The sequence below is a fragment of the Lepus europaeus genome, chromosome 7, assembly GCF_033115175.1.
Source record: "Lepus europaeus isolate LE1 chromosome 7, mLepTim1.pri, whole genome shotgun sequence".
NCBI lineage: Eukaryota > Metazoa > Chordata > Mammalia > Lagomorpha > Leporidae > Lepus > Lepus europaeus.
In genome coordinates, this window is record NC_084833.1 from 52,297,557 (window position 1) to 52,324,376 (window position 26,820).

Genomic DNA, 26,820 nt, shown 5'->3' on the forward strand with positions numbered 1-26,820 from the left:
GAGGATTAGCCTGTTGAGCCACGGCGCCGGCTCCAAAAAGGGTTCTAAGCTGCCCCCTGCCCCCAGGCAGCATTTGCACACACCTCCACCACAAGTCCTACTGTCCCGTGCTGCCATCCAACAGCTCTGTGTCTGCCAGCCAGGGCCCTGACTCCTGTCTGTCTCCCATTTCTCCAGGAGCAGAGTTGAGGTCCAGGAGTGTCGAGCGAGAGACTCGAGGGATGAGATGGCTACACGAAGCAGGTGTGTGTTCTGAGGTCTCCTCTCCCTCCTCCTGCAAGTTCTTTGGGAATGACTCCTCAACAAGCTGTCAGGTGTTAACTGGAACTAACTGTGTGAATGAGTATAGCAGTTTCCTTCCCACTGTTTACTGACTCGAAGCAAAGAACTTTCCAGCCAACAAACTAAAAACTACAAACTCGAGATGCCATTTCATGCATTGCACTGCTGGATATATCAAGGCTACCGACGGAATCCCTGCTCCCTTTGGGAAGGCTACCCAGAGCTGGGGAAACAGGAAGAGAGCAATCCTAGGGAGCAGCCAGGACGGGAGTATCAGCTCCAGATATTTTTCTTACGAAATTCCATGCCAAATGGAAGGCTGTGCAAATGTATGTACTGACCCCTTTATTCCTGTACATGAAACAGCAGGGCCTGCCTATCAAGCAATGATTTTTCACGAGATGAAGGTAACCATATAAAACCACAGTTTACTTGAGTAAATTTAAACGTGTATTGGCCCCCCAGGCACACTGAACATGGTGCGATTTCTTGCTAATCGTTCTTCTACTTCTATCAGGCCATCATTTGCACTGTTAACTTCAGAACTTCGCACATTTTGAGAAGAGACAGAAGTGGGGAGAAATGGACAACTTTCCCAGCTGAAAGGTCCTTTCTTACTGATAGCGGTAGAAAACAAGGGGAACAAATGATTCCACACTGCTATGGAATCATAAATAGACTCCCACAAATAGGCAGCAGCAAGGGCAGCAGGTTCCAGATGACAGACTCAAATCTACAATTCCAATCCACATCATGTCCTATCCAACCGCGAAGAGGCTGAGTGAAACCCCAAAAGGGGAAAGGACGGGGGGCCACTCTGCCGCTTCACATGTACACTCGGTTTCTCCTTGAATACAGCTCAGCTCTTTTACTTACAGTGGCTGTCATTCTGTGAAACAAACACGATTTCACTTTTAACACAGTGAAAGCATCTTCTAAAGACGGCCCTCTTTCCAGATCACTTGCTCCCCTTTCTGTTTTAGATCTTTTCACAACTGTTACTAGCAAAGTAACCTGGAATTCTCTTCCTTTAAAAAAAACAGGTTAAGAAAGTAAGTTATGATACCGGAACGACATGAACACATTGTAACAAAGAGATACCTGCTCCACCAAGTTTACAGCAGCACTGTTCACACTAGCCAAAGTAAGGAATCAACCAAGGTGTCCAGCACCAGATGAATGGATAGAGAAAATACGGCTTATGTATAATTACAACTGAATACTCCTCAGCTGTAAAACAACCATCCTTTTTCCCCTTATGAAACAGTGAGCAGGGGCTGTGTAAACCCTGAGAAGGGAGGATGGCCAAGGCCCCTGCATGGACATACGGTGTCATTTTTCTTGGGTAGCTGCCTAGGAATGGAATTGCTCGTCAGAATGAATGGACTGAGTTAGTTGTGCAGGTGCCAGTGACGGCACAGTGAACTTAAGATAAAGGAGGCAGTGGTCTTGGGTGTGGCCAGAGAAGTCCCAGAGCTGGAAGGTGGGTAGGCTTCAGTGGCTTGCAGCAGAGTTCATTTCCACCCAGTGACCTTTCCTCCAGCCAGTACAATTGGGATGTAAGCAGTTAACAAGTGCAGATGGCACCCCTGCCTTACAGCCTCAGAGTTCCGTGTGTCTAACAGTGCTTGGGAGGGTCAGATGGGAAAGCCCGGTCTAAAGAAACTGCTTTCAATGGGCTGCTCTTCAGCATTGTGGCCAGTACCTCTTCAGAGGAATCTTGGTATGATGAAGACGTAGTCTCAGACTTTCATGAAAGCTACATGAAAATGAGATCGGGTGGATGAGTGTCTCATTACATTTAACAGAGTTCAACAGGGGCCAGCGCCGTGGCTCACTTGGTTAATCCTCCGCCTGCAATGCCGGCATCCCATATGGGCGCCAGGTTCTAGTCCTGGCTGCTCCTCTTCTAGTCCAGCTCTCTGCTGTGGCCCGGAAGGGCAGTGGAGGATGGCCCAGGTGCTTGGGCCCCTGCAGCCACATGGGAGACCAGGAGGAAGCTCCTGGCTTCGGATTGGCGCAGTGCCGGCTGTATCGGCCATTTGGGGAGTGCACCAACAGAAGGAAGACCTTTCTCTGTCTCTCTCTCTCTCACTGTCTATAACTCTACCTGTCAAATAAATTAAAAAAAAAAGTAGTTGTCTCTCAGATCTCTTTCAGTGTCTATCTCTGCCTTTCAAATAAAAAAATAAATACACATTTAAGAGTTCAAAACAAGAAGTGAAAAGAGGAGTTCAGGAGGAGTATAGGCAAGTCCTATAAACTAATCAAATGAAAAGATGTCTATTTCACTTATATATTGTAAATTTTAAAATAGTCACAGCTCATTAAAACTAGAGTAGTATATCATTCTTACAATTTGACAAAGATTTAAAACCAACTTTGGTCAAATACTATGTTGGCAGGAAAACAGATACACACAGGCATTTCTCTTTTTTTTTGTTTTTTGATCTTTTAAAATTTTAATGCCCACAGATAATGGAAACATGCAGTATTTGTCTTTCTGTGTCCAACTTATTTCACTCAACACGATGTCGTCCAGTTGCAACCATTCTGATGCACATGATAGAATGCATCCCTTGATAAGGTTCTTTTTAAAAACAGCTCACAGACACACAGCCTTTTTCAAGGGCTTTTGGGTGCAAGAGACTGTAAAAGGATGATGTGGGGAAGCACCTGCACTGGCATCCTGGGCCCTGCCGCTCATCTCCACACTGGGGCCTAGACCACCAGTCAGAGCCATTCACCTGGAAACCAGTGGGGACACTGCTACTTGGCTCATGGCCAACCCCACAAACTGACAAAGCCGAGGGGCCTGCAGAGGGGGTAAAATTGCAGGTACTATGGGTAGCGCTCAGTACTTCTTCCACAGCAACCTCCAAGGCCAGGCTGGAAGTGGCAGACATCCTAATCAAGTAAATTATGAGACAGCCTGACTGAAAACTGAAGTGTGGAGAAAAGGGAAGAAGCACTAGGTATAGGGTCTCTGTTGTAATTTACCAAGTCCATACAAAAACAAGTGCTGAGCAGATCGCCAATAGAAAAGGTACTTCAACAGGAGTATTAAATCTACCTAGAGAGCCGGCACTGTGGTTGCAGGGGCATCCCACATCAGAGGGCTGGTTCAAGTCCTGGATGCTAATCCAGCTCCCTGTTCTGGGGAATGAGGGCCCAAGTACTTGGGTCCCTGCTATCCATGTGGGAGACTCAGATGGAGTTCTGGGCAACTGACTTCGGCCTGACACAACCTTGGCTATTGAGGCCATTTGATGTGAACCTGCAGGTGGAAGATCTTTCTCTCTGTCTTTCCCCTTCTCTCTGTCACTCTGCCTTTCAAATAAATAAAATAAATCTTAAAAAAAAAAAAAAACCAACTGAAGAGGGGAAGAACCTACTTAAGAAATACCCTCTGGAGGCACCTCCTGATAGGAGTTGGGCCATCTTCCACTGCTTTTGCAGGTATGTTAGGAAGCTGGGTTGGAAGTGGAACAGCTGGGACTGGAACCGGCATCCATATGGGATGTTGGCATCGCAGGCAGCAGCTTAACCTGATAAGCCACAATGCCAGCTCCTACAGTCATTAAATGAAACCAACGAGATTTCAAATTGCAAACCTAATTTAAATTGCCTTCCCTCTTTTAACATAGTTATGACTGAATTTCTTTATAAAGGTTAAGTACTCCCAATAATTATACTGGACTAATGTTTTCTACATAATCATATAAAGTGCCCAATTTTAATTCTGCAAATCTTAATTTGATAAACAAGTATCTGATCTCAGTAATTGTTTCTAGCTTTGCGAATCTCACACTAGCCACCACATTCTAAACATTTACAATCTAGACCTCATTATTCAGGGATTTCTGCCTGCGGGTCCCTTCACTGAAAGCATTTATTAAAATCATCTGCTGAGTAAAACAGGGGTGATTTTGGAGACAAAAACTAAAAAAACTTTCTAAGCACTTTCTATACCATTTTATATTCAAACAAATGCTAATTATAAGAAATCTTATTATCATTAAAGCCACTACTATTTAATTGAAAAGTACTGAAAATGATTTAATCATATTCAATAATTTTTAATTATTTTTTAATTAAGTTAGACAAACGGCCACTTTTTATCTCCTTTATGACAGCAACTCTCAAATGCTTTGATTTCAGAACCCCTGTAAATGCTTTAAAAGGTCTGAGGATCTCAAGAGCTTTCATTCACTACAGGTTATATCTACCTTAATTTCATGTATTGGAAATTTAAACCAAAACCATTTAAAAATATTTGGTATTTCACTTTTTTAAAATAAGCAGCTCACGTTAATATACATCTCTGGTCAAAATTCAACATTACTATATCTATTTTTTTAACAAACAGTGAGATGGGCAGTGCTGCTTGCATTCTGCAATGAGCCCTTCAGCAGGCTGTGGTCACTTTCTCTGGACACTGGACAACTGGGACTAGTTTCGTCAAGGTAACTGCAGCGCAGATTCGGAGGCCACACAGTACATTTTTCACACTCTGATGCTGGAAGACCCACAGGTCTGTGAAGCGCACAGCAAACCCTCTCTGCTAGCATCTCCGTGGTCACATCAGAAAAGATTTTAGGCACTGGCAAGCGGTAAGTTCACTGAGGTGGATGCAGATTTCCCAAAATCTGCATTTCCATTTCTAAGGTCGGGTTTTATCGCCAGCACCAAATGCCACCAGGTGTTTCCCTCGATGTGACAGGCTCACTGGGAGCAGGAAGTGACAGAATTCCTAAAGGATGCTGTTGGCTTGACAGGTTCTTTCCATATTTTATCTGCCTGTATGTCAGCAGCAGGGCACTGCCTTGACTCCTTAGGTGTCAGCAGTTCTACCGCCTAGCTTTTGTGCCACCAGTGTAAGTGCCAACAGAGCACAACGGGAAACTCTAGCTCAGGATTCTAATGGAAACAGCTTTGACTGTATCAACACATTAAAGGAATCCTGATGGAGCTGGTGCTGTGGCATAGTGGGTAAAGCCACCGACTGCAGTGCTGGCATCCCATATGGGTTCCCATTTGAGTCCTGGCTGCTCCACTTCCAATCCAGCTCTCTGCTATGGCCTGGGACAGCAGTAGAAGATGGTCCAAGTCCTTGGACCCCTGCACCCATGTGGGAGATCCGGATAAAGCTCCTTGCTCCCGAACTTAGATCAGCCCAGCTCCAGCTGTTGCAGCCATTTGGGAATGAACCAGCAGATGGAAGACCCTCTCTCTCTGCCTCCATCTCTGTAACTTTGCCTTTCAAATAAATAAATGACTCTTTTTTTTTTTAAAAGGATTCTGAGGAATCCCCAGGCACATTCTGAAAACTGTGGTGTTTTCATAGAGTAAGCAAACCCCCAACTACCATTCAAACCACCAACTCAGAACAGGAAAGCAACTGTGGGCTGCTTTCTAAGGCTAGGCTCAGATGCAGTACTGACCCCACAAACACTGACTCAAGTAGAAGGCTACTTCCACTATCCAAATTTCAATAAGAAGGCAGAGAAAATAAAATCGAGCTACCATGGCAGGGTAAAAGAAATTAAACTAAATTTACTTTGCAAATCCCCCCCTAGAGAATTTAAAGCATGAATTTTTCTTTAACTCAACCATTTGTACCCACAGTTGCTGGCCTTTTTTTGTGGAGGGCACTCTCTTGGTGTTAGAGATCCAGTGGGGCTTAGGTTGCCGACCCTGTGGCCAGGTCCTCAGGGCACTGAGCAGCCAGGAAATGGAGCGGAGGCATTCAAATCAGAATGGATCTGATCTCCAGCCCCAGGTCCCCAACCCACAGGCAGCATCGCCTGGGCTTTCTAATCTGAGTCTGTTCTCCTAGTTGGATGGGAGGCAATTGCCACTGAAAACTGCAAGGACCAGCAGAAACAGATGAAAGACATTCAAGGCAGCTCCCAGCACACAGCAGGCACTCAATAAATGGAAGCTACCAAATGAATAAGATCCCCTGGGGACAGAGTCCAGAGGGGAGCGGGACACACATCCAAATAATTATGGCACAGCATGGACGCTGATTAACTGCAAAATGCAATGGGAGTAAAAGAAAAATCAATGTTCTGCTTAAATGAGTAAGGAGCCACAGCACGGGAGCCACTGTGTCACAGGAAGAGGAGGAGCCAGACCTGCGGGAGAGGGGCCTAAGTGGAAAACTGTGCATGGAGCCATAGCTAAGGCAGGGCAACGGATGGCCAGATGGGGCAGCGGGGGCCTGGCAGAACCCAGGAGGCTCATGCCCTGCAACCAGGTCACGTCAGGGGCTTGCACATTCAAAACAATTCTCTTTTTTGCTTCTTAAAAATTGAGGAATTGTAAATCCTCAGGGCTAGTGGGCTGTCTGGTCTCCACTGGCCCCGTAACTCCCTCCCTGACACACAGGTTCCACTGCAGCCTGTTTGGAGCCATCGGCAGCGCCTGGCCGAGCTGGACCTGTGGGAAAGAACAGGGAAGCTCCTCTGAGAGCCCTGCCCTGGAGGATTTGCCGGAGCCCTCGTCCAAGCACGCATGGGATATGCAGTGGATGAGGCTTACAAAACTGTACGGCATCCAACTTCATCTGCACCTCTGCTCTAGGCCCTGTGGAACGGAGCGGCCGCTCTGCTTCGCTGAAGCAGAAAACAAACGGGAAGAGGGGAGAGCGCCCCATGTTCTCCACGCGAGTCTATGTGAGCCAGCCCCGAAGCCCAGAGAGATCGCCAGTCCCCTGGCCCTCCGGCAGGGACGCTCCATCCGCCTGCACATGCCGCATGGAGGCACGGGGCTGGCAGCCAGTGGGCCCCCACACGGCGCTCACGAATGAGCTGCGTTCAGAGAACAGTGCCGGAAATCACAGCCGTGTCTTACTCACCCAGAACTTTACGAGGAAGAAGGCATTTTGAGGGCCCTTTCCAAAGAGCTCCTTTAAGCCACCTTTCTTTTCAGGAAATTTGTCATATATCTGACGAATGTCCACTGATTCGAGCAACGGGTCACTGTAAGAATGGTTGGCATGCCCAATGTGCACGAAGAGGTGTTTGTTGTACTGTAAGAAACCAACAGAAACATTCCCATTACAAACCCCGATCAACCTGAGGCTCTTCCGTCTTCACTGGAACAAAGAGCAGTCGTCTTGAAATCCTCGAATTCCGCCTTGAGCAGCCTAGGGACTGTGCCTTTGAAAAGACAAATATGTTTAAGAAAAAAAAAAGGCCACCACAGATTGGGGTTAAAACAGCCATTGTCTTTTAGGGACAAGGGTAAATATTTTCCCATATGCCTTTTAAAGAGGGATTTTTGCAGACAGAAAAAAACAACAGCTTATATCTCCTAAATGGGAAACCAAGTGATAATTCTGTTATCTAGTTTCACCTGAATCAACTAAAAATGAAGCCACACTCTCCCGAGCCAATTATTGATAGCAAAAGCCCAATAAGAAATGTGTGCAGTTAGCAAACATTATCACCCAGAATGCACTTCTTGCTCCAGCTCCCCTAGCAACAGCACGGATGCCGTGGCCTGGGCGAAGTGGTAGCCGTTCCTCCTTCCGACAGCGCCTTTGTCAGCAGGCCCCTCGGTAACCAGGCTGAACCTGTGGCCGGGGCCGGTCAATGCCAGGCTGACAGTGCATAGTCAGCAACAGATCAGAGAGAGGATCTACAAGGCCAGTCGTGGCTGATGAGAAAGAACATGCACTCATTCATGAAAAAGGCAACAGAAAAGCCCGAACCCTGTGAGGCCGCTGTGTGACTCACAACAACAGCCTGCCTGCCTTCCCTTGCTTTGCTGTGAGCCGTGATAATTGAACCCGAAAGGAACGTGTCTGAAGGTTCCAAGCCTGGCTTTATCAGAAGTGCCAGAGAGCACTTACAATCACCAGAGCCTGGGCCCCACCTGGACGGAACTGCCATCTCTGGCGTCAGTCACGTTTGCAGCTCCTTGGGGGAAAGCCAACGTGCAGGCAAGTCTGAGAGGCAGCGGTCTGGATCCTAGACTCCACCCCCTCCAAGCCTGCTTCTCCTGCCGACGGAATGCGACAGAGACAAGGGTAGCTGGGGTGCAAGAGGAACCACGTCCCCCTGGAGCACCCAGCAGCCCCTACTCACTTTCCAAGTTTAAGTCAGCCATTTGCCAACTGCCGTGCTCTTGTGAATGCTAATCCGAGGGGCAGTGCCCACTACCAGAAGGCATGCTCACGGCTGACCTCTGAAGTGATGACTGGTTTAGAATATGGGGTCTGGCCTCAGCCTGCTTGAGCACAGAACTTTGCGCCCACTGCACATGGCCTATGACCGTGGGCCTGGGCCTCCCTGAGTGCTAAACTGGGAGTGATGTAGCTCTCTCATGGGACTGTTACACGTTTTAAATTCAAATAAATTCCAAACCGCATATCAAGAGTTATCAGAGACCCATCAAAGAGTAAGCACTCAGCACAAGCTAGCTTTTTTTTATTATTATTATTTGAAAGTCACAGTTAGAGAGAGAGAGGGAGAGATTTTTCATCCACTGGTTCACTCCCCATATAGCTACAATGGCCAGGGCTGGGCCAGGTTGAAGCCAGGAGCCAGGAGCTTCATTTGGGTCTCCCATGTGGGTGGCAGGGGCCCAAACACTTGGGCCACCCTCCACTTCTTTTCCCAGGCACATAAGCAGGGAGCCAGATTGGAAGTAGAGTAGCTATGACACAAACTGGTGTCCATATGGGAGGCTGGCACTGCAGGCAGCGGTTTTATCTGCTACCCCACAATGCCAATCCCTGTTTTTGTTTTTTAAATAAAATCTTCCTTCTAAGAGTCATGGTAAATATTAACATGTTAAAAGCACTGCCACAAAAAATATGTTTTTACTTGGTATAACCCATAATTTTCCAAACTCAGATGGTCACAAAATGTTATAAATATGAGGGGCCTCCAAAGAATTCACAGAAAATGCATATTTTGAAAAAATGACACATGGATTTCAAAAAGAATTTTGCAACAAAAAATTTATTTTTTCACGCCATTTTTCCAGGCATATTTGAAGTCCCCTCGTCCGTCCCATGATCTACTCCCCATGCTGTGGGTCACTGGCCAGGACACCGCAAGACAGGAGGTCAGACCCCCACCTGATGCCAGTGCTGCAGAGCCAGAGGGGGCTGGCATCTTCTGGAAGCGGGCCAAGCCTGCCACTGCTCCACATCAGAGTGACATCTCTATTGAGGTTTCAAAAATGCCAACAGGTATGAAGGGAAATGACAAACCAGAGCCTCTTAAGTACCTGCTTGGCCCCAGCTCATGGACTACTTGCCTGGTGGACTTCGGATCCCACTGAGAATCTGTGAACCACTGTAGGAAACTCAGTGTGTACCGGAAGGAATGCAAGTTTAAAAAAAGAAAAAAGCCATTGTGTTGTGGAGGTAAGGCATGGGGGGAGAGGGGAGTGGGGAGGGTCAATATCTTTGGCTGCATCTTCTTTTCAATAATATACAAACAAAAGCCCCCAGAAATGCATGTGATGTGCAACTGCTAAGGAGCTTCCAGTCTCAGGAATGGATGGAGAGAAATCAGACGGCGGGGCTAGGGGCGCAGACGCTGGTGTACAAGCCATCAAAGGTGAGAAGGAGGGTACGGGGAACACCCCTCAGGGGCTAAGGGTGAGAGGAGTCACTCCTTCACCACCCAGAAGCCAGGGCGTCTGTCTGTCCTTCCATCCCACCTTGCTTAGTAACCTCTGCCTGCACCCGGCTCCGGAGCCTGGCTCCGCTCTGGGAGGTGTGGTTTTCACCAGTCCTGCCTCCCAGAGGCAGTGAGCTCCAGGGAAGCAATGGAGCGCAGCAGCCCCGCAGCCCCAGGGGAACCGACGCCACACTCCCAGTCGAGCTCACTCCCCTTGCTGCCTCACCAGGTGTGCCATGGCCAGGCAGGGGCTGGGGGGGAGTCAGGAAGCTGTGACACTGAAACGCCCCAGCCTGGCACTGCTGGAACTCAGGGACCGTGGCTCTAACCTCTACCTGTCAATGGGTCAGGAAGGTTACAGTAAACAGTGCCACACTTCCCCACGGGACACCGGCAGAGCAAAGGCATTGATGGCGAGTCACGAGACTCTGGAGCCAGACACGAACCTGAAGCCTCAGTGTTCTCCTATGTTCAACGGGGATGAAACTCCTGTATTACAGAACTGTTCCGGAGACTAAAGGAAATAGCATGGAGAGAAGGAGCTTGGCAGAGGGCCTGGCAGATAAGAAGTGTTCAGTAAATGGTAGCTGCTAAGATCGCTATTGTTGGGGTTATTCTCACGTGAGATTAACTAGATCCTAGGGTAGAAGCAAAAGAAACTTCCTGCTTTAGCTGCCCCTCCTGCCTAGCAAAGAAAAAATAAACACAGATAAGCCGAGGCCTGGGAGCAAGTTGTGGAGCTGTGTGATTGTCCAAATCCCCATGGCAGGGATGTGGCAGGCCGCTCCCCTGCGCCCTGAGCACAGCCAGCAAGGTGCTTTCCAAACGCATGGTCTCAGGTGATCCTTGCCTCGTGACCACTCTGTGGGGTGGACTTCATTAAATCACTCTGCAGAGAAGGAAACACAAGCTGAGAGAAAACCGACCCAGAGTCCTCAAACGTTTCTATTTTGAGGAAGGTACCTCTGGGCCCGAGCGGCTGCAGTGAGCAGAAAAGGGGCAGAGTGTCTTCGCCAGAGGAAATTGGGCACCGCCCCTCCAGGGCTGGCGACCTGAAAGCAAACCCCGACCGCCGGCATCTGAGTGGCCTCCGTCCTGCCAAGAGGTGACTTGGTTTCTAAGAATACAAAGGACCCAAGAAGGTGTCCTGGAGACCACGCTCTGAAACAAACAGGACTCCCTCTCCCCTTAACAACCTGGGCAGGTCAGGAGTTCCTATGTGCCCAAATCCAGAAGGCCAAAATGAAGAAATCCGTTATGTCTGGGGTCAAGTTTAATGAAACTAAAACTCCAAAAGCCATTTGGTGAGGCTCCGACTATGTCCCATCCTGCCAGGTCTCCTTATAAGGTAAGAAGGCTAGGGTGACTTGTCTCCTGACTTCCCAAAGAAATCCCACTTTCTCTCCAGCAGTGGGGCCTTCTCCAGAATTAAGGGAGCACACACAAGCAAAACTAACAAGGGCAAGTCTACCTAAGGGCAGAAAACAGCTGCTGGGGCCCGAGAATGGTGGACACAGCCAGAGTGTCCATGTGTCACAAGCCTGCGCCAACATGAGATCTCCAGATCGAAAGCAGAGGTTAACGGTGACTCGCTCAAGTACCCAAAGTCCCCTCAGCACTCAGCAGAGGCACAGCTGGTCATCAACGCACCTAGGGCAGCCACAGAAAAGGTGCTCACTCTGCATATGGTTTTAGAAGAGCAAATAAGCACACCTATTATTGAGGAAATGTCAGGCACTACAGGAGGTCCACGAAATCCATGAGCCAGCAAAACAGAGTGCTCATCTTCAGAGAATCTACAGCATGACTATATACAGCCAGCTTATTGCCACAATAGCTGCAACTACAGGGCCAGCATTTGGGTGCAGTGGGGTGAAGCCATTGCCAACACTGGCATCCCATGTGAACTCTGGTTCTAGTCCTGGCTGCTCTACTTTTGATCTAGCCCCCTCTAATGCTCCTGGAAGGCAGCACATGATGGCCGCAGTGTTTGAGTCTCTGCTACCTGCATGGCAGACCCAGATGGAGATCCACATTCCTGGCTTTGACCTGGCCCAGCCCTGGCCATTGCAGCCATTTGGGGAGTGAACCAGCAGACAGAAGACCTCTTTCTCTGTCCCTCTTTCTCTGTAACTCTGCCTTTCAAACAAAAATAAAAATCTTTTTTAAAAAAGAGGCTTAATATCACACTTGTTGTGTTCAAAATTTCCACAGGTTTATAATACAAATACCAGATGTTAATTAAGCCAAAAATGAAGACACAACCCCACTAAGGGAGCTGGAAGAGTGAAGGGGGAGGGTGCGTGCTAAATTTAGAGAGCTAAATCCTAGTTGTCCGCAGGAAGAAGCCAATAGGTGATGTCTAAAATTGGCGCTGGGAGATACACAGGCAAAGCATGCTATTTAGGGACACAAAGAAGTGCCTGAAGGGGCTGCAGGCAGCTGGCCCTGAGGTGCAGCAGACTGTGGCTTTCCCTCTCGCTCACCGGGCTCTATGTGGTCTGCACACGCGGCACAGGGATGGTTTCATTAAGTAAAACCACAGCCCCACAAAAACTATCCTCAAACTCCACGGAGAAAGAACTCGAAAAGGAAACCAAACAGGCCTTCAGGATATTTCTCCTACACGGGTCACAAGTTCCCTGGATCCTACAGGGCCGGGGGTCAGGCTGCACGGCTTTCCTACAATTCAAATGGGACAGCTGGACAGCAGCAGAGCCCTCCACTCATGGGGTGAAGCTGCCGCCCCCACCCAAGCTCCCTGGATGCAGAAGGCCCGGCAGCCCGGCAGCACCGGATGCAATCATGGCACACAGGCTTCGGCTGTGCCGTGGGGGATCGCTCGTCTGCTCCTTCTATTGCTGTAGCCTCTCCTGTTACCAGGCATCGCAGCTGCCGCTGGTGAACACGCTCCTACAGACTCAGCAGCCCACTTCCCTCCTGCCACACTATGCCACTAGTCCCTGGCTCCCCTTTGTGGCTCTCGGCTTAGGGAGGCTGCAGAAGGGAGTGAGGTGCACGCAGCCGGGACCTTTCCTGAGGCTTGGTGCTGAGGCCTCTTCTTGGCTGAGACATCCTGGTCAGGTGCCTTCAGCCCTCTCCGTGGCAGTCTCCACAGCAGTGACACCAGGGAGATGCCAGCACCTACTTCACAGGAGTGAGTGCCAGGAAGATTAAGTGAGATAAGGCACAGCGCATCTAACCGTGCAATCCGCTATCACTGCGGTTTCCCCTCTGTGCTTGGAACAAGAGACTCTGAATCAGTGCTGTTCCTCTGACACAATGAAACGGAAATACTGACACTTACATGAGGGAGGAAGACTGCAGACATGAAAGGGCGATTTCTGGAGTGGAGGGTGACCGGGGCAGAGGCTTGTGGGACGTGGCCTCCACCTTCCCCGCACTCTACCCAGACCCCCGACCCTGAACCCCGGCTCTGAAGCTCAAAACCTGTCCTCCAATCTCATCCATGGACGGGGGCTGGGGGAGGCTTGGAGGTTGCCTATCACTGTGGGCCAGACAACAGCATAACCTCCCCAGGTGGGCGCCGGGGTCCTCTTCTCTGAATTCACACGCCTGGACATCCTATGCTAGGGACCTGTGATGTGCCAGAGAAAGATTTTGTCCAGTCCTCCATGGACCCGCCCCTGCACTGCACCATCTGACCCGAAGGTGGCACTCTTGCCCTAACCTCCTTCTAAAAATTTCAAGTATCTGAAGAACGTAGTTAAAAAAAAAAAAAAGCCCTGAAAAATGACTGCTGTCAAGTAATACCAAGTGAAAAATTATAATCCATTTAGGAATTTAAAGAAACCAAGACAAATAACTCACGTCAAGGGATTCTAATGTACAAGTTGCAACAGGACAAGGACAAATCACCTGCATTTGCTTCCTGTCACGTTCCTGCCCAGACTGTGTCCAGCTACCCTCAGGGCAGCCGGTGAAGGTCCCTGGGCCCAGCAGGGACAGGAAATGGCTGTGAAGCCAGGTCTAGAAGGTGATCTCCATATTCAGGGCCCCATCCCTGGCAGCGGGCAGGGAAGGGGGCCTGGCCTCTGGGAGAGGGAATCTGCAGTGAGTCCAGTCCTCGATAGCTTTTCAGGGCACCAGCCTCGCTCTAGCTACCTGGCCTCCATGCACCGCTGCAGCCCTGGCCCTGTGCTCCTCCCAGGAGGAGGCATGATTGGAAAGGAGGAACAGGATGCTTTTCAGGGCACCAGCCTCGCTCTAGCTACCTGGCCTCCATGTGCCGCTGCAGCCCTGGCCCTGTGCTCCTCCCAGGAGGAGGCATGATTGGAAAGGAGGAACAGGATGCACGGACCCTGCCTCCCACGGTCACCAGCATCTCCCCAATGGGGCTGAGTCTCCCTCACAGACTCGCACTGAGGCTGAGCGGAGGGGCAGCCAGTGGGAAGGCAGGCATGTGGGGTGCAGACCTGCCATGGGCAGCAGATGGAGCCTGGCTGGGCCTCTGGGAAGTATCTGTTAACCCAGGTTTCCATGTGCTCTCAATGGCCTCAGCCCCAGGTGGTGAGCAAGAGGGAGGGCGACAACCCCACCCCCCACCCCGAGCAGCTCAGAAGCATCCAGCGCACAGGCTGCTGCTGCAGGGGTGTGTGTGCGGGGCCAAGCCCTCGGCACAACTCAGCAACCTTGCAGGGGTGCAGGGGACCACACTGCACTGAACACACACACACCCCCCCCCGCCCCCGGAAGACACCTCACCTCCTGCTTCGGACTGCAAGACAATGCTTGGTCAGAGAGATGAGGAATGCCTGGGAGACACTCCCAAGCTGGACACAACTAACCGCAGCCTTCCTCCAGGAACCGAGAGGGCCACCTGTACTTCCTGACCATTTGTTCTAAGCACGTTAAGGACATACAGGTTAGAACTCGGCCATTTTTGAGCTGTGTGGCCTGGGGCCAGCTGCTTATCCCACAGGGACGACAGCTGGCCCGCTCATCGGCAGGGGCCGTGGTGCAGGCTCTGTGCAGGCCACAGTGAGCTGCACGGAGGCTGCTCTGCTGGCTAACATGACATCCTCAGCAAGCCTGAGTCAGGGGACCAGTCTGAACCACGTCTGCCCAGGCGGTCTTTGCCTCAGTAGCCACCATGGGTTCCGAAGTGTCCCCAGGGATACCCGGTGCCCCTCTCCAGCCTGCTCAGGACTCAGGCCAGGACCCTCAAAGCAGTAAGGACTAGAGACGTCATTCCTGGCTGACACAACCATCCTCCCCATTCTCTTCCACAGACCTCGCCCGAGTCACTTCCTCAGGGATGCTCAGGTTCTGTTTAGCAAGCCACAGTCAGGACCTGTGGTCTGACACAGGCATTTTGATCTGTGAATTCAGGCCTTTGGAAGCAGCCATGAAGGTATGAAAACTAATCATCCTTGGGCCTACTTTTAACCAATGGTTTTATGGAAAGGAATACTGTTTCATGTGCACCACCTGCAGGGCGCATCTGTGGAACTTTTGTGCAGCCTCAACCAGAGGCCTGGCCACCCCCAAGAAGGGAGAAGGCAATTCCCTTAGGCAACGGGATTGCTGGCTCTCACCCCTGCGTCCAGGAGGCCCCAGGAAATAAATACGAGAACTTCTTGCCTCCTCAGTCAGGTGCTGCCCTCACCCAAGTGGGGACCACCTTCCAGGAAATCTGCCGCCCGTGGAGTCCAAATCGGGCGTCCTGACTTCCCTCCTTCTCCAAGTGTCCATTTGAGAGGTGGCAACAGCCCCTGCCTTCTGCACTCCCCGGGCAGTGGGGGAGACAGCAGTCTCTCACCCACCCTCAGAGGATGCATGGCGAGGCCCTGAAGGACGATTATTGTGGTTACCTTCCCCTAAATTCCATGAGCCATTGGACTCATACAGAAAATGTTCTAATAGCCAAACCCACCCTCTGCTAGCTAAATTCTGGGCTGATTTCTTAAACTGCCCAAGCCCCTCTGTGTCCAACGCCAATTTCCACACTTCTATCTAGCGGGAGGAGCGGCAGGCTCGCCGAAGCGGTTCTCAGCAATCCTGCTTCCTCCTCTGTATCAAGCCTCTTTGAATTACATCAGCTTTGCCAGTCTCAAAAGCTCAGTCATTTCCACCCATACTCTTCCACTCACAGCTAATTAATCCCCAGAGCCATTTAATTTTATCCGCACATTTCTCTCTAGTACCATTCCCCATCACCCCAGGCCCAGCCCAACTCCTGCCCGGGTGTGTCTGCCATCACCCATCACCTGGCTCAGCAACTCTGCTCCCCTGCCTTGGGCCCGTCCTCAGACCTGCCGCAGCCCTGGCATCACAGCCTCTTCCGAAACACAGAACACACACTCAGACTGCACGTGCATGCCAATCTCTAGAGTCAGAAGAATGTAACAGCAATGCTTACCTACTTAGGGGCAGCATAGGAATGAGAAAGAGGAAACATCTCCCCTCCCTTTGGTTTATGCCTGTGGACTTCTGACCTGCAAATTCACTATCTACACAAAAAACAAATTTGAAAAGATGCTGGCTCCCTCTAGAATTTCAACAAGGTCCAAACCACCCACTGACACATTCTAAGCCTGTCCTGTCCAGGTCTCTAATTCAACTTCCTGCATTACTCAGGAGTGGAACCGTGGCTTTCAGGGCTAGCACCCCATATGGGGTGCCAGTTCAAGTCCTAGCTGCTGCCCTTCCTATCCAGCCCTCTGCTGATGTGCCTGGGAAAGCAGCAGTGCTTGGGTCCCTTCCACACATGTGGGAGACCGGGATGGAGTTCCTAGCTCCTGGCTACGGCCTGGCCCAGACCTGGCTGTTGTGGCCTTTTGAGGAGGGTTGAAATCAGCTGATGGGAATCTCTCTCTCTCACTCTGCCTTTCAAAAAAACAAACGAATCTTTTTAAAATGTCGTGGAGTGCTCAGTTCGTCTAAGGACAGCACTGAATGTAACTACCACAGTAACACAGGCGAGTGATCCTGCTACACCCACTTTACAGACTGGAAAGAGGCAGAGCTAGGAAGTCATTTATTTGCTGCAAATCTCACTCAGCGGTGAGAATTCAGAGGCCAGTCCCCTTGCTCCAGCAGACGATGACATCACCAGGGCTTGCTGGGAAACACAGCTGCGAGCGCTCCTGGCTTCTCTTCCCTCCTTTCCCCAGCCTGAGAGGCATCACAGAGCCAGGGGCTGGAAAAGGAACCACGACACAGCTCAGGCCGGCTCTCTACCCAATGTGAAGGGCCTCGCTCGGGGCTCACATGTTGGAAGTGGCTGTTTTCCCTTCTGAATAATGTCTTTATTTCTTCAGAAGTCCAGTGTGAAGGGTACAGGGTGAGTCAAACCTTGGCACGGCCACAGATCCTGGCAGAGGTTCTTGATCTGTTACCTAACATTTCTCAGGCACCAGGGCTTGACGTACAGATGGGGCACAGTCACAGTACCTGTGTCAAAGGGCCTGGCACCCGGAGCTTGTCTTGCTGTGTGCTGGGGCACTCACACCACCAACATGCCAAGGAGTGCAACAGTCGAATGGGTTTCTGACACTGAGCCGAGCTGCCTTTCCTGTACCACACCATGGAACTTTTCTTCTGTGGGTTCTTCAAACTCTATAGGGAACAATCTCCTCGCCCCTAGTATTCCCTTCTGCAGTGTGTAACTCCTGCCTAAGCAAGCCCTTCATGCACGCCTCCTGCTCAGGGCTCCTGCCCGTGCCAGCATTTGGACATTAAATGTGCAACTGGAGCCCAAGGAGTGTGCATAGTCAGCGGCTTGCCAGCTGTGTAACAGGATGTGGCTGCGCTGTGGGGGCTGCAGGGACCTGCTATGCCCTCCCCACACCCAGGAGGAGGGGGTGGGCTGCTCTGGGCTTCATCAGTAAGACCACTCCCCAGGCCCAGATAGGAGTGAGCCTACACTCCCAGGGCTAGACTTTCCAGTGTATAAAGCAGAAACTGCAGAACTCTACATTCAGAAGCAGGGCCCTGATTCCAGGCAAGGCCCTTTTAAATGGCCCACCGTGGGTGCAGGATCTCGTACTTAGCACGTGAAGTCCTTCGATAGGCAACGCTGAAATTAGGTAGAAAGTCTACTTCCAAGCGTTACTAACCACTTCTAAAGTAGTCTTTGTTTTTTAGACTCTTCCTTCCTTTTTCATCTTCTGCTGTTTTTCTCTTAGCTTCCAGTAGAGCCAAAGGTAACAGAGGGACGGACTTGCTGGTCCTCCACCAACATAAACAACCACCAACTTCCCCTGTGTACCCATGAGGCACAGCCAGCAGGGGGCGCCCATCCACCTGATTATTCTTCCATTAGCTCTTTACAGCCCTTGGGCTACAAAAACAAGCTACTCATCGATTACAAATGGAGCATACAGCCTTTTGGTCACAATCTCAGGACGTGGAGTCAGCCGACATAGATCTCATTTCCAAGGTTAGCTGGCTGACTAATACCAGCAAACTACTCCATAAGGACTATGTTAGGTAATGCATACGGTTGGCACACAGAAAAGCTAAGTGTTGGCCATCACCACTTCACAATTGTGAAGAATCCTTTAGTGATGGCAATGATGTCATAGATGGTAAGTCAAAATGTTTATTTCCAGAAAGTGCTGGTCTGGGGTAGGGGTTTGGCACAGTACTTAAGACCCTCTGTTTTTGGGGGAGATGGAGGAGACTGGCTGGCACTGTAGCACAGTGGGTTAAGCCGCAGCCTGCAGCAGCGGCATCCCATAGGTGTGCTGGGTGTGGGTCCATATGGGTGTGGGTCCCAGCTTCTCCACTTCTGATTCAGCTCCTTGCTAACATGTTTGGGATCACAGTAGAAGATGGTTCAAGTCCCTGGATTCCTGCACCCTTGTGGGAGACCTGGCTTTAGCCTGGCCAAGCCCTGGTCAGTGTGGCCATCTGGGAAGCATACCAGCAGATGGAAGACCTCTCTCCCTGTCTCTTCCACTGTCTCCGTAACTCTGACCATCAAATAAATAAATAAATCTTAAAACAAAACCAAAGACCCTGCTTGGGATGGCTGTATCTCTGTCAGAGTGCCTGGTTTGGAGTTTCCAGCTGTGCTCCCAGTTCTAACTTCCTGTTAAGGGGGCACCTTCGGAAGCAGCAGGTGATATAGCTTAAGTGGTTGAGTTCCTAACACCCATGTGGGAGACCTGGATGGCATTCCTGGCTCCTGGATTTGGGCTGGCCCAGCACCAACTGTTGCATGCATTTGGGGAGTGACCCAGTAGAAGGTCTCTCTCTTAGTATGTATGTGTCTGCTTTCCAATGAAGATAAAATTAATTTAAAAAGAAATGCTAGTACTAAAGGAGGCAGCCCTAGACTGAGGCTCTTGGCTGTACTGCCACCCAGGTATGTCCTCACGGGACATGGTACCAGTAGCCAGGGCCTCAGAGCTGGCACCTGCCACTGTCTAGACAGCAATCTCTCCGAACCTCACCTGTAGAGGGGAAGATACCCACCTACTTCAGAGAGCTGTTTTAAAGATGAAAGAAATCACGAATGAAAACCAGTTATCACTGCACCTGGCTACTGAATTTGTTTATCTTGGTTAGCACTGCCTACCTATAAGATCTGTTCTAAATGTGTCTTAGAAGCCCATCATTGCAATGAGCCACTACAGAGTAGGGGGAGCTATCTGTACACGTCTGCACCTAGTAAAGACTTGGAAAATCTAAAAGCTGAATTTGTCTAGGGCCCTTTTGCTATTAGCCACTTTGTTGCATTCCTTATCAAATTAATATGTTCAATGGTGGATTTTGAATTTTAAGTATGGTACATCCAAATTTATTAGAACTAACCCTAGCCGTAGCCCTAATCCTAACTCTAGCCCTATTTTACATGACTTTAGTTTTCCCACCATTCAACAAAAATATCTGTACAGTAAAATTAAAGTCTAAGTATTCACAAAAAGTCAAAGCCAAAGAAACCATCCACATTCTACACATTTTTCAGCATAACCTTAGTCCTGAAGTACCATTACACTGGTGGCAAGAACAGCTTGTGTTTGCCCAGTAAAGCACCCATTACATAATTTGAGAGGCTGGTCCTTGAGACACTGTCAAATGCCTTAAATAATTTTGTTAGTTCTTCCCCTTTCCAATTAGTCAACCACCATTTTTTTTTTCCTCTAGCACAAGAACCATCCTTCAGGTCCTCACATTTGCACTAAAACCAACTACATACCCTATTCACAATCTGCTTTGTATTCATCTGTACATGCTCAATTCATTTGTGTTTAATTGCAAAATGAGTGCTCATAGCATTGGCATACGAGAAGCAGCATCAGCAATTGAGACTGAGGTCATAGCAAGATAATTTCATAACAGTGATACAGTGGCCGGGAGTATCAGATAGACGGCATTTAATAGCATCAAACAAGCCAAAAATAACCACCTATGTGATAGAGGGTATTATTACCAGCTAGAATTCACATTTTACTCTAAGAGCGAGTAACTCAGTTGCGAGGGAGGCTGTGACTCTGCACAAGCGTTTGAAATCCCTGGCAGACTGCGCTTGTCTGGCACCTCCACCACCAGGTGGGCTCCACGAGGGCAGGGACTTTGTTGCCTCTGCTGCTGAGTTGCTATCACCTTTACCTGGGGCAGCCAAAGGAGGGGCTCAAAAGGTCCTCGTGGAATGAAGTTCAATTTCTCCCAGCCCCCAACTCAAAGCCCCTGGAATATAATTATTTTCCCAAAGGACCCAAGGCGGTTGATTGCCACCAGGGCCTTTGAAGTCATGTGTTGGGTCTGATCTGATTTCTTTAAAGATCAAAGGCCACGGGAGTGCAGTGGAGGATGGCCCAGGTCCTTGGGCCCTGCACCCGCATGGGAGACCAGGAGAAGCACCTGGCTCCTGGCTTCAGATCAGCGCGGTGCGCCGGCCACAGCACGCCAGCCATTGAAGGGTGAACCAACAGTAAAGGAAGACCTTTCTCTCTGTCTCTCTCTCACTGTCCACTCTGCCTGTCAAAAAAAAAAAAAAAAAAAAAAAAAAAAAGATCAAAGGCCAAATCCAGTTGAACCATTCAGATGCCAGGACTGGGCAGGCCCTGACTTTACCAAAACATTCACCAGTGTCATCTACTGCCTTATAGACTCCAGGCTCATCATCTCTGGAACGTTCTGCCTGGTTCTTTCCCAGGCTGACATTCCACTCCTCAGGTGAAGGGGCACCTCCTCAAGGCAGCCCCTGCCCTGTGCCCTTGCTCACCCTAGTCTTCCTCACCCACAAGGAACTTGTAGGGAGTATTTATTTCCTATCCGTCTCCCACTTAAACCCCACAATGCAGGGACTGTGGCTGTTGGACTGCAGGGAGCCCCTCTTCTGTCCAGACCATTGCATGTGAAGGTGCACAGCCAGACCTAACAGAATGTAGTGAACAGACCCTACCAGGGTTTCCAAATGCTGAGCCCAACAAACACTAAGAGCCCCACAAAGATAGAAAGAGTATTCTGAGCCCTCACAGGCTCACAACTGGAGAGCACAGTTATCATGAGGGGGTACCACTGTCTTTTTTTAACCAAACAGTTTTTTTGCTGTTGTGATTAAAAAAAAAAAAAATTCTATAATCTTACAGCCAGGACAACTAAAGTCATCTTGGGGCTTTTGCTTTCCATTATCTTGGAGCACAGGCAGAGGAAGAGAGAGATTTGCTCACACTGGACACATTCAGACTGAAGAGCCAATCCAGCAGATCTTGAAAGGGGGAGCCAGTGATTTACAGCAATGAAAAGAGGAAACCAAAATAGAAGATTTAAGCCTCTGGTTCCTCTGCCTAGTGGCTACATATTCCAAGTAAGCTACCGAATGTCTGGGCCTCAGTTTCGTCATCTGTGAAATGGAGAAAACAGAACCTCTTGTGGGGCTCTCTGGGCACAGAAACAGTGATAAAGCACTTTGTAAACAGTCAGGTGTCCTGGAAACACAGACACCTTATCCTGGCCAAAGCCCAGGCTGCAGCCAAAAAACATGCAAACTTCTCAGAAAAAAACAGCAGGCATAAATCCTGTTTCTCTCTGAATGCCCCCAAATGAGAGGTCTTAACCACTCGCCACGCTAGAGGATCCACTCGGCCCTCTTTCCTTCCTAGTGTCAACAGCTTCATGCTCCTGCACCTACCCTGATGGCCCAAGGATCTACTTTACATCTTGTTTCCTTCCTGATTCTGAAGCAGCTCTTTTTCTACCAGCTCCCAGAGCTCACCAGACATGAGACCCCCGTGGACCACTCGGAAGGTGCCCCTGCTCCACTCGGGCGATGGCTGCTGAAGCCCCTCTGCCCAGGTGCTTCCTCTGTGTACTCAAGGAGTCTTCACAACAAGCAAAAGCTCACAGGCTCCCGTGGGCGGTCACTTCCGACTGCCCTGAACCCCGGCAGGTTTGCAGCAAACTGTGAACATGTTCCTGATACCAGATGGGCAGCAAGGCAGGCTGCACACAGCCAGTGAGCCCAGGATCTGGGAACCTCGGAGATGGGGGGCAAGGGAGATGGAGCATGTGGAAGGAGCTGGTGAGGATCCCAAGGACCAATGCAGGATTCCTTCAGTATCTGCCTCAAGCTCACCCACACACAGACGTAACATTCACACTCACAGCCAAGGAGTGGGTGTGAGGAAAGGGTATGGGGCCTGCTGGCTGGGGAAGAAGGGAGGATCACATATGTACAGGGAAGGACAGGGTCTGGCAGAGAAACAATGGGCTGCTGGGTACAAGATGGGGCGGGGGAGACAGAAGAGAAGAAAATGACAAACAGAGTCCGAATGCCAACGTTACTGGAATTTATGACATTATAATGCACTGCACGATACGGCAAGCTGTTGAAGTGCCACTTTGTTTTTCTCCTGAAGAAGGTAACAACTTGCTATCTTGACAAAGCACAGACCCAGAAAAGCAGTATAGAATAATGGCTGAGTGCTCAGGCCAGTTGTAGTATTAAAGACTCGAGCCTGATCTCTAATCCACTAGATACTGACTGCGTGACTATGAGGAAGGGGTGGACATGTCTGCTTCCTCATTTGTGCAAGAGCACCTACCCCATAGGGTTCTCATGAGGACAAGATGTGATCGACTATCTAAATACCTTTGCACAAGACCAGCCCTGTGGCAAGGCTCAGTAAACGTTGCCTGTTGTTGGGCTTACTAAGCACAAGCACCAGCCAAGGGCCCTCGCTGTAGCACAAGTATTCCCTGCAGCTTGCGGTCCAGAGCAGAGAAACCCCCAGCTCCAAAGCTCAGCACAGTCACCAACAAAGGTACACGGGAGCCAAAGGTTGCTCGGCTTTCCTTTCCCAGGTCTTCTTTCACCCAGGACATTGGTCAGGCCTGAGGGCAGAGAAAAAGGACCAAAGAGGAGCAAGAAGGGGGAGAGGAGAGGGAACAGGGACAGGAAGCAAGCCCTGGATTCAAGAGGCATCTCTGAGGACACTCACCGAGTCTGGGTCTCGCTGCTGTTCGAGGAAAGCTGAGAATTCTACCAGGCGAAGCTTGGTTGTGCCGATGGAGCGGCCTTGCCAGGCAGGGACTGAGGGGGCTGGGGCTGATGCAGGCTCAAACCCTGGAAGAACAACCATCACCATCAAAACCTGGCCATTCGCTCCTGCTCAGTCCTCTGCAAAACAGATGACCCGGCAGGAGAGGCAAACAGCTTCCTCTCCACCAGCGCCTGCAGAGGACTCCACTAGCCAAGGGCAGGATTCTGGATGAGGACATCAGAGACAGGGGCCAGCCCAATGCACACAGCTCCTTCAAGCAAGGTTGAGGGCTGACACAAGACAGCTAATCCGGGACAAAAGGGCCAGCTGGGGACCAGGCCCAGGGTAAGCAAATGGTCAGAAGGGGGGATGCTTCCGGGCTTCCTGTGAGACCACGATGGGTCACTGCACTTCCTGTGTGTGTGTCCATCCCCTTCCTTAAGCCTGGGCACCAGCACTAAGGAACCCTCTCTCAGAATGCTCCGTGGTCCTGGAGCCAAGGGTAGTGTGTGAATGCTTGTTCAGCTTGGGGCATCAGCAACGGAGAGGAACGATCTTTATACCACGCTTTCAGCATTTCAACTTGAGTGTGTGTAGGTGGGGGTGGGCGACAGGTGGGCCAGCCGGATTCGTGTTTCCTGCTTTAGGGGGCTTCCATGGAAACTCTCCTTTAAAGAAAGGTACTAGGAAAGGAAATGCACTCATCTAAGAAAGCGTGCCCTGAACCCCGTCCACCCTCAGGACCCAGTCTGCCCAATCTGGCCACATTCCGAGGAGGAACGGGTCCCAGCAACTCCCCTGAGCAAGGATGACCCAGTGTCCTAAGTGAAAGTGATCAGACTTCCTGTCCCGTTGACAGTCTTGGGAGATGACTGAGGGGAGCCAGCACCTAGCAGGGGACACCCCTGTGACTCCTGAGCTTCAGGCTAACCTTTTCCTTGAGGTGGGGGGGCACCCATGCTTTGGCAGTGAGGGGAGATGATGTCTGTGACTGAGATGAGCAGGCCTGGCTGTCAGCTGCAAGGGGCCATCCAGGGACACTCACCTGGAATGGGCGCCGTGACTGCTGGCTGGATGGGGTAGGCCTGCTGCACGAAGGGCTTGACGCTAGGGACAGAGAGGTGATAGGGTCAGAAACTGGGACTGCCTGTGCTCGGCTTCTCAGCACCCCTGCCCCCGGACGGGTCCCTGGCCACAGCGGGTAGCACATCCCAGGCCGAGCTATGCCAAGACAGAGGCACTCATTCTCTCCAGCTGCGGGAGGGTGCTAGGGCCCATGCATGCATGAGCCTCGTGCCAGTTCAGCAGGACAAGCTGAACAGATGTCAGCCCGAGTCCATGAGCTGTGACATCTGCCTCTGAACCTCTCTTCTCATCCCTGCAAAGACTGAGGTCAGGGACCACCATTCCCACGCAAGGTCTGGGACATGCTTTGGGCTCTCCTTCCCTAAGCCAAGTAGTTCAAGTTCTTTTGAGAACACGTAAGTAGGATCTCCTCTCTGTTATCCCCAAATTGTATTCATCTTCTGGTTTACTGATGTTGCTTCTCTTGCCCCAAGGCTAGCCCCACCCCCAACCCCCATCCCAGGAAAGCCAGAATGAACTGGGCTGTAGGATGGCCTCCAGTACTCTCTCTGGCTCCAGGCTCTGGCCCCCAAAGTCACGAGGGTACAGGGTTCCACTTCTGGTTTCTTGCTGGACAATCGCTCATCCTTAGGGTGGGAGAGAGGTGCTTCTGCCTCTTTCAGACCCAAGAGGCCACTGGCCTCAGTAGATGGCAAGGAAGGGATGACTTTAGGGAGCCCAGGGCCCCGAGACAGTGTGGCCCTGGGAGATATGTGTCCCGGGCAGGGAGCTGTGGTTGGTGCCAGCCCCTTCTCAGACTTACTCTTGCGAGGATCCTGGCTGCCCTGTTTGTATCATTCCCGGCCAGAACTGGAAGGCAAAACACAGAGGCTTCAGGATTCTGAGCTCACTTGGAAGCACAATTCGGGGTGTCTACACACAGCAGCCTATGACAAGGAAGGCACGTCCTGATCACCCGCCAGCTGCAGAACCTTCTTCCCAAGTACTATGTGGTCAGCACTGTGCAGAGTTCACAGCCCAGCCTGCTCAGAAATCCAGCACTGCCCTGGGCTCTTCTTTCTGAAAGTCCTCCTGCAGGAGGGCAGGCAGCCCCGCGTCAGTGTTCTCACTGCACCTCCAGAGACCTGGGGGCACGCAGGGGCTCCCAGACATTCCCACCGACTGCTGGACCCAAGATCCAAGCACCTACCTGCCCACCACCTCCATCCCCACCTCCACTCTGCAGTGCTCTCTGGCTAACAGCACCAAAGACCCCACCTGGCAGAGGACAAAGCTCGGAACAAGGGGGCCAGGAGCTCCCAGAAGCAACACAGCCACCGTCTGCGAGTTTCCTGAGGCCTCTGGCACCTGATGCTCCCTGAGGCTGACAGGCAGCGTGCGTGCGGAAAGAGGAAAGGCAGCCTGTGGGGTCCCACAGCCCTGGCGTCGAACCCCAAAGCAGAGTGCATTGGGCTATGATCAAGTTACACAGACTCTTGCTGTCTTACTGACAGCCCTCAGCTTTCTTCTCTGTAAAATGCCAATAACAGTAAAAGGCATTTGAAGATTGCTGTGAGGATCAAATAAGATTATATCATAAAGCTTCTCAGCCCTTGGTAGGTATCAGAACGAAAACACAAGACCTTGCAGCGTGAGCAGCTAGTTGCCAGAAAGATATAAAGTGGCCCTGAAGATAAAAGGACAGAGACCCAGGGCCAGGATGAAGACAATGGGGGCAGAAGAGGCGGCTCACAACCTGCATGGCCACCAGATGAGTGACACTGAATTCCAGGTCCTTGGGGACTAAGGAGCCTCCCCTGTCCCTCCTTTCTCCTTGTCTTCCTTGCTCCTCCCTTCAGCTTCTCTCTAGCTCCCTGCCTTCCCTCCCTTCTTTCTTTCACCATTTTGCACCCAGCGTCAGTTCAGCACAGCGTGGGGTCTGCCTGCACCTGCACCTGCACCTGACCCAATGAGTAACAAGCACCAGGTGGAGGGGCTTCGAGCCGGCCTGTGCCACCCCCATCACTGCCGGACCCAGCGCTTGACTTACCCCCGGCGCCCCTGGGAAGGTCGGGCGTGGAATCCCGGGCAGCCCCAGCTTGTTGTGGATGGCGGTGGCCGAGACGATCTGGGCAGACGACATAGCCGCCATGTGCTGCAGGGCTTTATCCTTCGCGGTCTGATCCTTGAAGGTGACAGTGACACACGGGCTCAATACAGAAGGCAAGGCTACCAGGCAGGTTACATAGGCACAGCCACGAGCACATGGACTAAAATACAGAGCCACAAAAGGGGCCGGGAAAGCCAACATGCACAGATAAATAAACACAGCCAGAAGGCTACGACACAGCCAGCCACCGTAACTCTGAGTG

The 26,820-nt window shown here is 50.8% G+C and overlaps 1 protein-coding gene across 8 annotated transcripts in view; it reads right to left on the reverse strand.

The window, feature by feature from the left end:
• TEAD1 (TEA domain transcription factor 1) overlaps nucleotides 1-26,820 on the reverse strand; it is a 281,212-nt gene that overhangs the window by 29,326 nt on the left and 225,066 nt on the right. For 7 of the 8 annotated variants that reach the window (XM_062196484.1, XM_062196483.1, XM_062196477.1 and 4 more), the window contains 5 exons: nucleotides 26,499-26,633; nucleotides 25,272-25,318; nucleotides 24,429-24,490; nucleotides 23,342-23,466; nucleotides 7,145-7,318 (listed from right to left, as the gene is read on the reverse strand). In XM_062196484.1, coding sequence (XP_062052468.1) covers nucleotides 7,145-7,318; nucleotides 23,342-23,466; nucleotides 24,429-24,490; nucleotides 25,272-25,318; nucleotides 26,499-26,633 — 543 coding nt within the window. The remainder of the gene's footprint in view (nucleotides 1-7,144; nucleotides 7,319-23,341; nucleotides 23,467-24,428; nucleotides 24,491-25,271; nucleotides 25,319-26,498; nucleotides 26,634-26,820) is intronic. The other variant, XM_062196482.1, reaches the window with a different exon arrangement.